Genomic DNA, 14,999 nt, shown 5'->3' on the forward strand with positions numbered 1-14,999 from the left:
AGATGCTGCAGTAAGTGCATGGAGACAGGGGGAGCAGAAAGCTGATGTCACATGAGATGTCTTGACATCCTGGAAAAGACTAGTAGCTGATAGAAGATGCTGCAGTAAACTGCTTCACAGCAGTAAGAGCATGGAGACAGGGGGAGCAGAAAGCTGATGTCACGTGAGATGTCTTGACATCCTGGAAACGATTTGCAACTTGCAGAATACCGCTGTGCTTGATTACTCTGATAATGAAAGTTGCTGATCCCACTTGCATAACTGCTCGTACCTGCTCAGGAAGTGTCTAAGTATGTTTTAGACAAAATTTGCCAAAGGGGGAGATTGTTAGTGCTTAGCTCTACTGAGCTTTAAAAGATTGGCTAAGATTTTGTTAAAACATAAGCACTTAGACAATGAAGGAAAGCTGGAGTTGCTGCACATGATGTCCAACGATTATGTCAATGAATAAGATCGGGCTGCACAATGCACAAGGCAAGATAAAATGTCAAATGAAGAATTGAAGCTGCAGGATCCACGATGTCGGATACAATGTCCAGGACATCCTGCCCGAAAATACTGGAGTTGCTGCACAATGCACAAGGCAAGACAAAAGTTGCAGGATCCACGATGTCGGATACAATGTCCAGGACATCTGGCCCGAAAATACTGGACACATAAATCTGTTATATCTTTAACAGATTATTGTGCAGTTAGCAACAGATTAGACGATCTATCTTTAGGAACGAATTAAAAGATAATTAAAGTTCGAATTACAAACTAGAAGAGTTCGTTCAGGGATTAAAGATTAAAGATAAAAACTAAAAGATCAAACTGTATCTTTTAGTTCTTTAAGTGCAGATTTTTCAGGAGAATGATAGATCTCATCCAGCGCAAGTTGTTGCAGCCCAGATACACACACTGCTATATAAACATGAAGGCTGCACGAGTTCTGTACCAAGTCCGGGATTGAAGAGTTATTTTGTGAGTTTTGGGACTTGAGTGTTTTGTGAGCCACCTTGATGTTACCCTAACATCAAGTGTTGGACCTGAGTGTGTAGAGTTGATCTCTATAGTTTGTGTAGAGTTGATCTCTAGTGTTCAGAGAGCAATCTCTGGTGTGTCTTTGATTTATTTGTAAACACGGGAGATTGATTGAGAGGGAGTGAGAGGGGTTCTCATATCTAAGAGTGGCTCTTAGGTAGAGATTGCACGGGTAGTGGTTAGGTGAGAAGGTTGTAAACAGTGGCTGTTAGATCTTCGAACTAACACTATTTTAGTGGATTTCCTCCCTGGCTTGGTAGCCCCCAGATGTAGGTGACGTTGCACCGAACTGGGTTAACAATTCTCTTGTGTTATTTACTTGTTTAATCTGTTCATACTCTCAAATATAATCTGCATGTTCTGAAGCGTGATGTCGTGACATCCGGTACGACATCTGGCATTGGTATCAGAATTTCATATAAACTGTGTAATCACACAATTGTAAGACCCTTTAAGGGCGACGAGTATTGTGATGGGGTCCACTGTGGGAAACTGACGAGTTAAAATAATTTTGAAAACAATTGAGTAAATGTGTGTATTGCATAGTTCCATTTGGGAACTCGACGAGTTAAAATAATTTTAAAATAATTATTGTAAAACTTTTACTTAATTATTCATTCATTGATCATTGTTATATATTTTACTTTTATGTAATATAGTATATTCTTAAATTATTATATACTCCAATAATAGTTTTTAGTAATTATAAAAAATTATTTGTAGTTATTAAAATGGACTATGATTCAGAGAAACTTATCTAATTTTTCTTTTTTCTTTTTCTTAAATATATGTCATAAAATTTTAAAATATGTTGAAGAATCTAATGATAAAAACTGTGAGAAACATATCCAATCTTTCTTCTCTTTCTTAACCCAAATGGACAAAAAATGTTATGTGTATTTAAATCAGGATTTATTGCACTAAATTTGTTAAGAAATTGTTTTTAGCTCCTGCATCTTTCGCCTAATTTATTTCCAATTATATTAGAGCAATTATTCAAAGATTAAATAAATTTATCTCTGAAATAAAATATATTCATTTATCGAAGGGTTAAACCCTAGAAACATTGGGACATATATATATGCACTTTTCACGAAGGTGCATGTCTTGATAGGTACAGAATTTGGATTCAGAGTGTTTCGGCGCTTCGCTGAAAGTCATAGAAACATGTGACCAGAGAAGAAACCATGGTCGTCACTCCTCTATAACGAAATCATCAAGGAAATCTTGTCTCGTCTTCCCGTCAAACCTTTGATCAAATTCAAGTGTGTGTGCAAGGAATGGAACTCCTTGATTTCAGAACCCTATTTCATCAAATTGCACCTTAGCAAATCTGGTGCAAAGGACGATTTGGAACACCTTCAATTGATAAAAAATGTCTGCCTCGGATCCATCCCTGAAATCCACATGGAATTGTGTGATGTAAGTTCGATATTCCATTCCCTACAAATTGAAACGTTCTTGTTCAATTTCGCAAACATGTCAGGTTACCATCTGGTCGGTTCATGTAATGGGTTGCACTGTGGGGTTAGCGAAATACCAGAAGGATACTGTGTTTGTTTCTTGAACAAGGCGACAAGGGTGATATCCAGAGAATCGCCAATGCTGTCTTTTTCCCCGGGCATTGGTCGTAGAACAATGTTTGGGTTTGGCTATGATCCGTCAAGTGACAAATACAAGGTTGTAGCAATTGCGTTGACTATGCTCTCACTTGACGTATCTGAAAAGACTGAGAAGAAAGTTTATGGCGCGGGTGACAGTAGTTGGAGAAACCTTAAAGGTTTTCCTGTTCTTTGGACTTTACCTAAAGTTGGTGGAGTGTATCTGAGTGGAACCCTTAATTGGGTTGTTATTATGGGAAAAGAAACCATTCATTCTGAAATCGTAATTATTTCTGTTGACCTAGAGAAGGAGACTTGCATATCACTGTTTCTTCCCGACGATTTTTGCATTTTTGATACAAATATTGGAGTTTTTAGAGACTCACTGTGCGTTTGGCAAGATAGCAACACCAATCTTGGCTTGTGGCAGATGAGGAAGTTTGGAGATGACAAGTCTTGGATTCAATTAATAAATTTTAGTTATTTACATCTTAATATTTGTCCTTATGAAGAAAAATCGATGATTTTACCATTGTGCATGTCTAACAACGGAGACTTCTTCATGCTGAAATTCACTAGAAATGCTGATGATGAATACCAAACAATTCTGCATAACTAGAGGGATGGTAAGTCTCAAGTTTCTGTCGTTCCCTCAAGTAGTTTCAGAACTTTGTTGTGGCGCACCCTCAAGATTTTTACCAAAAGTTTGGTCATACCTTATTGAAATTCTACAGATGTGAGTTCTTGATTACCCTATTTAATTGGCATCATCTAATTTCTGTAGCTTTGAACAATTTCAACCTATAATCACAGGTTTTTTTTATATATTTTGATACATACATCGGTTTCCATTTTGCATAGGCATTCGGTCTAACCAATCTTTTTTGTGATTCATCCTCGATCATTCACCTCTTTCATTGCTTTGTGAGTTTTGAATCGTGATTACGGGAATTAAGTGAAATAGAAGTTAGATCATTCTACAAATCCTTGGTCATTTCATATTTCATTGATTCTTAATTCTACATATTTATTGATTCATGATGCTACTACAATTTTAATAATTTTCTCAATGTTATGGTTGTTTTTGTCTTGCATCAGCATGCTACATTTTGTAATACTTTGCTTAACCAACTTCTCAGACTTTCAATTAACATCAAGTTTTTTTTTTTTTGCAGCTACGGGGACAGAACAAGAATGGTACATTAAACTGTAGTATTTATGTCATTAGTTCTTTAAATTAGTATATCATCATTGAGAAATACATACTGATGTGTTGTTGTAACTGTGACAATTATATCAGCACTATGGCTAATATGTTTCAGACATAATTGACTTTATATATATGTTCAATTCAGTTGTCAATTTATCATGTTGCAACTGTTCCTTGGAAACGCTACCTGGCTATAATACACATAGTCTAAACTCTTAAGAGATTTCTGTTATAGCTGAATCCCTTAGATGCAATGTGATCTTGCTTGTCGAGTGCAACCTCAAGTTTCTTAGAGGTTGTATCAAAAACTGATACTTGACACAATGCCTCAATACCAATTAAGCTGAAATTCTCCACACACTTTGCAGGTGGTTATACACATAGATGTATTGTTATTTAATTTTCTAATATATCAAATATTTTCTATTAAATTTTACTTTACTCATATTATATATTAATTAGTATATTACTTTTTTATTAGAGCAATGCTACTAAATATATTGAAAAGATTGGAATTTATATGACACCAGTAGAATACAATTATACACTAGCGGCTTTCATAAAAGCATGCTGAATGAAATGGATTCAAGAAGACTCAAGCCTATATATAAGAAGTTTTCTAATGAATCTCATTTGCTAAAATGATGTAAATAGTAATTCCCAGTATTTTAAATCCTGATCCGATCCAGTTATAGAAGCAGTTACAATTTTCACCGGTCAGGCAAATTTTAGTTGTTGTCAGCCAAATTTCAGTTGCTGTCTGCTGAAATGGCTTCCAAAATTAGCTAAATCAGTGTAAAATTTCCCTTCTCTAGACAATTTTCTTGACATTATTTTCGAAGCGTGATGAAGCATTTAGTTGATCAAATTGACAGATTCATGTGTCAACAAAATTTGCATGCCCCTATATATATATTTCATTTTAATTGTCGAACCTTTCTCTAGTTTATTATCATAATAATTTTAATATGAAAATGTTTCCCTATATTTTGTCTCTTCTCGCCTAACTAAAGATTTATTGAACATTTTTTTATCAGAAAATTTAAATTCTTGTTTCTTTTTTTTTTCTTTCCAATTAAATTTGGAGAGCATTTTATTTATTATTTGTTTATAGTTTTTTTACTTCATTGTCATAATAGTTTAAAAAATTGTAATTTTTTTTTACTGAAAAATTTCTTATTGTAAAACTTTTATGTAATTTAGTAAAAAAATTGCAAAATTTCCTCACTGTTACACAATTTTTTCCATCTACTCTATTAAATCAATTTACAAAACTATTTTTACGTAGTAATTATAAAATATATTATATTCTTAAATTATTATATACTCAAATAATAGTTTTTAGTAATTATAAAAAAACATTATTCTTTAGTTATTAAAATGGATATGATATAAAATAAATATAATTATTTTCCCAAACTAAATACTGTGCAGAGCACATGCCCATAAATAGTGAGAAACATATCTAACTTTTCTTTTTTCTTTTTCTTAAATATATCTTGTAAAATTTTAAATAATGTTCAAGAGTCTGATGACAAAAATTGTAAGAAAGATATCTAATTTATCTTATTTTTCTTAATCCAAATGGACAAAAAAATGTTATGTGTATTTAACTCAGGATTTATTGCACTAAATTTGTCCAGAAATCTGCGTTGTTTTTATCTCCTGCATCTTTCGTCTGATTTATTTCCAATTTTATTACAGCTTTTATTAAAAGATTAAATAAATTTATCTCTGAAATAAAATATATTCATTTATTGAAGGGTTAAACCCTAGCAACATTGGGACATATATATGTGGACTGTTCATTGAAAACCACAAAAACATGCGATCAGAGAAGAAACCACAGAAACATGCGATCAGAGAAGAAACCATGGTCGCCACTCCTCTGTGAGGAACTCATCGAGGAAATCTTGTCTCGTCTTCCCGTGAAACCTTTGATCCAATTCAAGTGTGTGTGCAAGGGATGGAACTCCCTGATGTCAGATCCCTATTTCATCAAATTGCACCTAAGCAAATCTGCTGCAAAGGACGATTTGGAACACCTTCAACTGATGAAAAATGTCTGCCTCGGATCCATCCCTGAAATCCACATGGAATCGTGTGATGTAAGTTCGTTATTCCATTCCCTACAAATTGAAACGTTCATGTTCAATTTCGCAAACATGCCAGGTTACCATCTGGTCGGTTCATGTAATGGGTTGCACTGTGGGGTTAGCGAAATACTAGAAGAATACCGTGTTTGTTTCTGGAACAAGGCGACAAGGGTGATATCCAGAGAATCGCCAACGCTGTCTTTTTCCCCAGGCATTGGTCGTAGAACAATGTTTGGGTTTGGCTATGATCCGTCAAGTGACAAATACAAGGTTGTAGCAATTGCATTGACTATGCTCTCACTTGACGTATTTGAAAAGACTGAGATGAAAGTTTATGGCGCGGGTGACAGTAGTTGGAGAAACCTTAAAGGTTTTCCTGTTCTTTGGACTTTACCTAAAGTTGGTGGAGTGTATCTGAGTGGAACCCTTAATTGGGTTGTTATTAAGGGAAAAGAAACCATTCATTCTGAAATCGTAATTATTTCTATTGACCTGGAGAAGGAGACTTGCAGATCACTGTTTCTTCCCGACGATTTTTGCTTTTTTGATACAAATATTGGAGTTTTTAGAGACTCGCTGTGCGTTTGGCAAGATAGCAACACCCATCTTGGCTTGTGGCAGATGAGGAAGTTTGGAGATGACAAGTCTTGGATTCAATTAATAAATTTTAGTTATTTACATCTTAATATTCGTCCTAATGAAGAAAAATCGATGATTTTACCATTGTGCATGTCTAACAATGGAGACTTCTTCATGATGAAATTCACTAGAAATGCTGATGATGAATACCAAACAATTCTGTATAACCAGAGGGATGGTAAGTCTCAAGTTTCTGTCGTTTCCTCAGGTAGTTTCAGAACTTTGTTGTGGCGCAACCTCAAGATTTTTACCAAAAGTTTGGTCATACCTTATTGAAATTCTACAGATGTGAGTTCTTGATTACCCTATTTAATTGGCATCATCTAATTTCTGTCTTTTCAATTATATAATGATAATCTCCAACGCTTTGTCAGATGTTTAATTCTTAATTTGTTCCTTAATTATGTGAGATCTAATCTATATCATGTATTAACATATATTCTTCTCTTGGGTTGTGAATTACTACTAGAAATGTAGCATCTGGTAACCAATTTATTTTATTAGCATGTATAGAAATATTGTGGATTCTAATAAAATGTCATTTGTTAACATTTATACTACAAATTGTTACTGTTGCCTGCTTGTCTTTTGTTATCACTACCATTATCAAATTAGTAAGCTGATATATCTGTGTTGGGCATCATATTACATTCCTAGATAAAATTAGATATTAATTTCATTTATAATTAAATTTACGAAAAGAAGTAATGAAACCACTGCATGTGAATTCAAGGATTCATTCATCAGCATCTCAATCTTAATCTGTGCTATCTTTGTCTGATCTGTCCAACCTATGCTCTCCCTCTCTGTCTTTCGTTGACATGTTTTCTCTCCCTCTCTCTCTCCAAATGCGAGCTTCATCAATTTCTGCAACACTAGATCTGAATATATATTAGTGCTTTTTTTTACTGTATGACTGTAGCTTTGAACGATTTCAACCTATAATCACAGGTTTTATACTTTTTGATATATACGTCGGTTTCCATTTTGCATAGGCATTCGGTCTAACCAATCTTTTTTGTGATTCATTCTCGGTCATTCAGCTCTTTCATTGCTTTGCAAATTTTGAATCGTGATTACTGGAATTAAGTGAAATAGAAGTTAGATCATTCTACAAATCCTTGGTCATTTCATATTTCATTGATTCTTAATTCTACAATTTTATTGATTCATGGTGCTACTTCAATTTTAATAATTTTATCAATGTTATGGTTGTTTTTGTCTTGCATCAGTATGCTACATTTTGTTATACTTTGCTTAACCAACGTTCTCAGACTTTTAATTAACATCAAGTTTTTTTTTGCAGGTACGAGGACAGAACAAGAATGGTACATTAAACTGTAGTATTTATGTCATTAGTTCTTTAAATAAGATATCATCATTGAGAATACATACTGATGTGTTGTTGTAACTGTGACAATTATATCAGCACTATGGCTAATATGTTTCAGACATAATTGACTTTATATATATGTTCAATTCAGTTGTCAATTTATCAGGTTGCAACTGTTCCTTGGAAACGATACCTGGCTATAATACACATAGTCTAAACTCTTAAGAGATTTCTGTTGTAGCTGAATCCCTTAGATGCAATGTGATCTTGCTTGTCGAGTGCAACCTCGAGTTTCTTAGAGGTTGTATCAAAAACTGATACTTGACACAATGCCTCAATACCAATTAAGCTGAAATTCTCCACACACTTTGCAGGTGGTTATACACATAGATGTATTGTTAGGGTTATTATATTTTCTAATATATCAAATATTTTCTATTAAATTTTACTTTACTCATATGATATACTAATTAGTATATTATCTTTTTTATTAGAGCAATGCTACTAAATATATTGAAAAGATTGGAATTTATGTGACACCAGTACAATACAATTATACACTAGCAACTTTCATAAAAGGGATTCAAGATTACTCAAGCCTATATATAAGAAGTTTTCTGATGAATCTCATTTGCTAAAATGATGTAAATAGTAATTTCCAGTATTTTAAATCTTGATCCGATCCAGTTATAGAAGCAGTTACAATTTTCACCGGTCAGGAAAATTTTAATTGTTGTCAACCAAATTTCAGTTGCTGTCTGCGGAAATGGCTTCCAAAATTAGCTAAATCAGTGTAAAATTTCCCTTCTCAAGACAATCTGCTTGACATTATTTTGGAACCGTGCTGAAGCCTTTGGTTGATCCAATTGGCAGATTCGTGTGTCAACAAAATTTGCATGCCCCGTGAGACCAAATAGCTGAACAAGTTCAGAAATTTGACGGAAAAAACATGGAATCTATTTGGGGTGTTCGTGGATTTGATTTGATCATTTTTGAAGGAAAAATCATCTAATTTATTCGCTTTAGATTTTTACTTTATCATCTAGCCAGTTTTGTTCAAAACTTTAATCCGATATAATTGGATCTAATTTGATGCGATTTGGATTGAATTGATTTTCTTTTTTAATCGTACTTTTATTTTTATTAGAAAATATTAAATATTAATGTAATATATATAATAAAAATTAATTTAAAATAATAAATATTTTATTTATATAACTATATTTATGCATCTTAACTCAAATAGTAAGTAATATGATAATTTTATAAATATATAAGAAATAAAAATATATTCATATGTACAAGTTTGATTGGGATTGGATAGGTTTGAAAAATTAAATTGGAAATTCAATCCAATAAAAAAATTCAGTTTTTCAAGATTTTTATCCATTTGGTTTTATGTTTTCTCTGTTTTTTGTTTGGGGATCGATTTTTTTTATTTTCATTGGATTGAATGGATTCACAAACATCGCTAGAATCTGGTCAAAAGAAAAGTGACTCTCATATGGAGACCGAGTGAATTACCATGCTTACTTGGCAATTTCTTTTGTCATGGCAAATGAACCACTAATAGACAAAATGTTGCCATGACGACCTCCTTTGAAAAATAGCATATCAACATTGTGATAGACGATCTCATGTCTCAGCTGCCTAAACAATTGGCATATATCATTAATCATATGGTTCACAACGAATTTCAGCATGTTAAAGAATTTGAGAATAGCTAGACGTGGGAAATTTGGAGAAAATTCTGGTAGTTAATCAGTACTTGCATGGGTATACAGACCTACTAAACCAAGGCCAAATGATTTTGGTAGGAAACTCATAGGTATCAGCAAACACTCAGGCATGATCTTTACCACAGTTTCAACCAATTGGCTTTTTGGCAGATTTGGTACAACCTAGCCTGTCAAATTCAATTCAGGCAAGATTGATTCCACTAGTTCAGCCGAATTCAGGTCAACCAGTTTAGCTAAATTCAGTTAAGCTAGTTCAATCGAATTCAATTCAGTTAATTCAACTGAATTCGGGTCTGTTATTTCTGCTGAAGGCAGTTCAATTAATACAGCCGAATTCAGTGCAAGCAGGACCTCCTTGGATGGTTCAGCCCATATGATTCAAGTAAGGCAAACAACAATTCAGTTGTGTTATGCTCAGGCAAAGCAGGCTTTGCAAGTCCAACCAAATTTCACTCAACATGTTCCGCATAGCCATTCTTAGCCCAATCAAGTTCGTCCGCCAATACCAATCAATTGCCTGCTTGAATAGTTGTTTTGAGGTTGGGAGAGCGAGAACACCTGTTCGCGGTACAGGCCGTTTTCGGGTTTTTTAATGTTCTTGTTTCTCATTGTATATGCTTGTGCACTTTTTGCATGTTTTATGCTTGGCTTGATTTTGATTATTGTATGCACTGCATGTGCACTTGACTTGAAGACTCTTTTGTACCGTTAATTCATAATAATGGAGGTATTTCTTGTGTCGTGTAATTTCCTAAAAGAAGGCTCTAATAACTTGTATTCACATCCTTGGAGACACTTCGTTTATTTGAAAGCTTCAAGCATTTTTAAAACTTTTGAACTTTGAGGATCAGATCAGAGTCCTAGAATGTAACTTGAATAAAAAAGTTCATTGTAAACAGTTGAACCATTTGATGCTAGAGAACTTCATTATCTTTGATTCACTGGGTTCACTGGAGCAGAGTTGGCTTTAACATTTTACAAAGTCTTCAAGCCATTGTTGACAATGAAATTAATATCCAGTAGATGATCAAATCTTTCAACATTTTTATCAGTACAAATATTGGCTTCATGTGAATATCTTTATATATATAAAGTACATGTGCGGGCATTTTTGTAAAATCAATTTTCCTTCCTTGTTTTAGTCTCTATTTTAGTAAAATTGCATCTCATATTTTCTTCAATAAAAAATGAAAATTATAAAAATTTATAAATATATGTGCTAATTAATGACAAATTTAAAAATTTGTTCTCTCTTTTCACAGCTGTTTAATTTTAATCCAATTTGTACGTAAGTTTCAAAATAGTTGTTAATCACTCGTATTCATGCCCTTGGAGTTACTTCTCTTAGTTGAAAGCTACTGGGCGCTTTTAACCTATCAACTTTTGAAATTTGTTTCTGCGGAAAGGTGTGGAGGGGGAAAAGCATATCTCTTGGATCAATTGGGAAAAAAAGAAATTGTCTTGAGAAAGAGAAGGGAGGGCTAGGAGTAAAGGATGTTGCATTGCTCATGGCATAAATTGCTTGCAAAATGAAAATAAGGAAAATAATTAAGGATGACGGGAGTCATGGTTTTAAATAGAGGTCAACAACCCTAATTGGGGCCACATCAATCGCATTTTTTTGCTATTGCTCGCAATGTAAAACCACAACCGCAATTAAAAACCATGACAGGAGTCTTTGGTGCAATGTTGTTGAATCAAAGTATGGGGGTTGAAGGGGATTCGGAAATTCAGATGTTGTGAAGAAAGCCTCCCTTTGGTGGAGAGATTTGGCAAAGGTATGTGGTGGTGAGGATTCAACTTTATTAACGTAGAATATTGGAGGCTAGGGAGTTGTAGGGATGCTAAATTCTGGCTGGACAACCGGAATGGTGATACAGTTTTTGGGCTTTGGCTGACAAGTATAGTAGGTTACTCACAAATTCTTGTAATCCGAATGCCGTGGTGGCTGAAATGGCATATTGGGTAAATAATTGGTGTCGCATATGCTTTTTCTCTGTGAGTTGTCTGATTTAGTTGGGAGAAAATGTTACTCTTGGATGGGGCTGCAGGTACCCTCCCAAACAAACAATGTTATTTTTAGAGGGGTCAATGTCGATTGGGAAGCTGTGTTGTGTGCCCGCAAGGGATCCGGCAAAACTTAGAGCTTGGGCATGGATTAATGTGAAAGGGAAAGGAAGAAAGTTCTCTTATTATGAATGGGAGATGAATCCTAGGGCTTGTTTGAATTGTTTAGTGTTATGATTGTTTCGATCTCTTTGTGAAGGAAAGGAGATCCATTGATATGATGATACAGGACTTCTGTGAAAGTTGAGGGAGTTGGTAAGGGTTGGCTTTTTTGTGTAGCTAGCTTTCTTATTTGCTTTACGCTTAGATAAGTTTACTTACTATAATATTTAGATTTAAAGAAAATCAAGAATGAGAATGAGAGAGAACTCTTTAAAGGTTACTCTGTACAATGATAAAAACTATTGGAAATCAATTCACTTGAACTTTTTAAAACATTTTAAAATATATAAGGTTATGTGTAGCTGAGAGTATTGGTGTTGTACTGACGATTCTAGAGAAAGACGAGCAAGGGCTTGAGTAGCCCCTTCCTCTCTTGGAATTTTTCATCTATATACATATATTTTTTTTTAAGTTAATAAGTATAAAATTAGTTTTGTATGTTGTTATTCTAATACTTGACGTATAAAGTTAATTAGTATAAAATAGTGTAAAATTAATTGTTTTTGTTGTTTTATTGCAGTGACTAAAATGATAATTAGTGTGAAATTAAATATATATTTGTTATTATAATAACAATTAAATTATGATCATCTAATATAAAAATTTAATTTCAATTTTATGTATAAAACTATTTTTTTTCAAAATTATTATTTATTAGAAGTTAGATATATAAACAATTATAAAGGAAGAAAAAAAAATTAATCATCATTAAAGACTTTAATTTTTATTTCCTTAATCTAAAGGTATTAATTGACATTTGCCGGAGTACTAAAAAGATAGTTCCAAACTTCTATACACTTAAAAGACTGAAAAAATCGCTTTTTAATGTTAATAAAACAAATAATCTAGTTTAACCAAACATAAAGTTCAAATTATGGGTTTATAACTACATTAAATATTTAGACGGAAAATCTTATCACTCATAATAATTTTATCTAACTTAAATAGGATTGTAGTGGAAAACATACTTGTCATTTATAATAAATAAAAAATAATCCAATTTTTATGTTAAAACTCATTTTAACTGACTTTGGGATACTAAAAAAGCATTCAGCATGTGATTTCTTTTTTTAATTAATTTTATCAAATCACTTTTTCAAGGGTTGATCGGACTTGATTCCCTTAACCCGTGGATTGAAAATTAGTGTTGAGAAGTCTAGAGCTTTTGCTTCCCGGAGATTGTCTGGGAACATCAGAAATGATATTTCAGATATTACTCAAATTGGTTTCACAAACAATTTGGGAAAGTGTTTGGGATTCAAAATGTTCCAAGGAAGGCCGAGAAGAGACGATTATTTGGAGATCATTGATAAGGTGGACTCGCCATAGCAAACTCAGTTTTCTCCTTGCCCATGAAATGCACATTGTTGGAATAGTATTAAAAAAAATTCAAGTCTCACATTAACAAAAGATAGTGTGTCAAAATCAAATCCTAAGAGGGGCATGTTACCCAACCAGAGAAATATGGCGGCTTTGGTGTTCGTATAGCAACACACCAAAGCTGTCATATTGGATTGGATTTGGAAGACTAAAATGCCAGCTAGCTGTATGCATTTTTTTTATGGCAGATATGCCATGTTGTTCTTCCAACTAGCTAGATCAATTCTCTATGACAGACAGGTTATTGATTCTAGCACTTGTTTGGGTTGCATTAATGCTACGGAGGAAACCAAAATGCCCGTGATGTTTGGAGAAATATTAAGCTGAATATAACTCCTCCTCTCTCTGATTCTAATATATAGCTTCCTGGTAGCATTAGCAAGTCATGAAATATGGCTTGATCTTTATGGCAACCCCGTTGGCTCTTTTTGCATTAAACATTGATGGTAGCATGATATGCAAGTACCTTGTTTTATCCCCTTTCTTCATCAGATATATCTTATCCCGTGGAAAAATTCCACTTTGGTGTCATTTGCATGCTAGAGTTTCACAATTTTGTTCATACTGGACCTTTGATGTTTTGCTCATCAGTTGCTGTGAGTGAAATGATGGCTTGTGCTGTTTTATACTCACATTGATGTTTTCATCTTATGTTTCTTGGCAGAAACAATTTGAAGAGCTACGTAAAAAATATGTAAGGGGCCTGATCTTTCCATTACATTTTGTGTGACTCCAGATGATATTGATTGCCCTTATGCTCGATCCTTGATCAGCTTACAGGTTATTACTCAAAACCTGATTTTAGTGGTCATACTCATATCATTATCATTACATGCTAAGTCCTCATGGTTCATGATGAAGTCTGTATATAAAAATACTGCATGCTTGTATGTGTACATTATGGAAAAATACTGCCAACACCTTATGTTGGGGGAAATGTCTTAAAAATTATGACCAGGCCTTGCTTAAAGGTAGGTGTAGCTTTGGAGTGTCGATCACAAATGTTAAATTGAAAATTTTAGTTATGTAAATTTGAGTCTAGTTTATCTATTATGGATAAATGTACCAAGTTACTTGCTTCAGGGAATAGAAGAGAAGACTGCCAAGTTGAAAGGAAGTGAGAAGGCTCTAGTTGCACGGCATGAAGCTAGTCATGCTGTAGTAGGTACTGCAGTAGCAAACCTTCTTGCTGGACAGCCACATGTTGAGGTAAACCATGGAAAATGCTCTATTTTTGGCCATTAAATATGTCAATGCCATTGCAGATATGTGGATGATGCTTGGACCAAGTTACTTGTCTGCTTGAATTTTTGGATTTGTCACACTATTGAACTATAATTATTCTCAAATACTCTGATTGATGATTTGTAGTTCATACAGGCTCTGGTTATCAGACTCCTTAATGACTTGTGACCAAAATTGGTTAATTTCAGTTTTTATTTTTTTATTTTTAGGTGTGGACTTTGGAATATCTTATTTTAGAATTCATTGATCTTGTTTTATGGTGGGAAATTAAAGAAAAGTATAAATCTGTTATGTGTGATATTCAACGATAATAAAACAAGTAATAAATCAAATATTCTGTTCCATTTTGTAAATACACTAGTGCTTTATGGGTGTGCCTCTTGGCACTCCCACTAGTCCCGCTGCTCTAACAATTTTTTTATCCTCAAAATACCCTTCAATGAATACTTGTCCTTATTTCTTGTCTAACAAGTAATTGTTATATTTACGCTGATTTCTTATGAT

The 14,999-nt window shown here is 33.6% G+C and overlaps 2 protein-coding genes across 2 annotated transcripts; both read left to right on the plus strand.

Annotated features, from left to right (window-relative positions):
- The first annotated feature begins 2,502 nt into the window (after positions 1-2,502).
- Positions 2,503-3,243, plus strand: LOC121173953 (F-box/kelch-repeat protein At3g23880-like). Its single transcript, XM_041011811.1, has one exon. The coding sequence runs from the start codon at positions 2,503-2,505 to the stop codon at positions 3,241-3,243; it is 741 nt and encodes a 246-aa protein (XP_040867745.1).
- A 2,436-nt stretch (positions 3,244-5,679) lies between these two features.
- Positions 5,680-14,663, plus strand: LOC121173954 (F-box/kelch-repeat protein At3g23880). The gene is made up of 4 exons (XM_041011812.1): positions 5,680-6,747; positions 13,987-14,030; positions 14,334-14,459; positions 14,622-14,663. The coding sequence occupies exons 1-4, from the start codon at positions 5,688-5,690 to the stop codon at positions 14,661-14,663; spliced, it is 1,272 nt and encodes a 423-aa protein (XP_040867746.1). The 5' UTR covers positions 5,680-5,687.
- The last annotated feature ends 336 nt before the right edge of the window (positions 14,664-14,999 follow it).

Source organism: Glycine max, chromosome 18 (genome assembly GCF_000004515.6).
Source record: "Glycine max cultivar Williams 82 chromosome 18, Glycine_max_v4.0, whole genome shotgun sequence".
In the NCBI taxonomy this organism is placed as follows: Eukaryota; Viridiplantae; Streptophyta; class Magnoliopsida; order Fabales; family Fabaceae; genus Glycine; species Glycine max.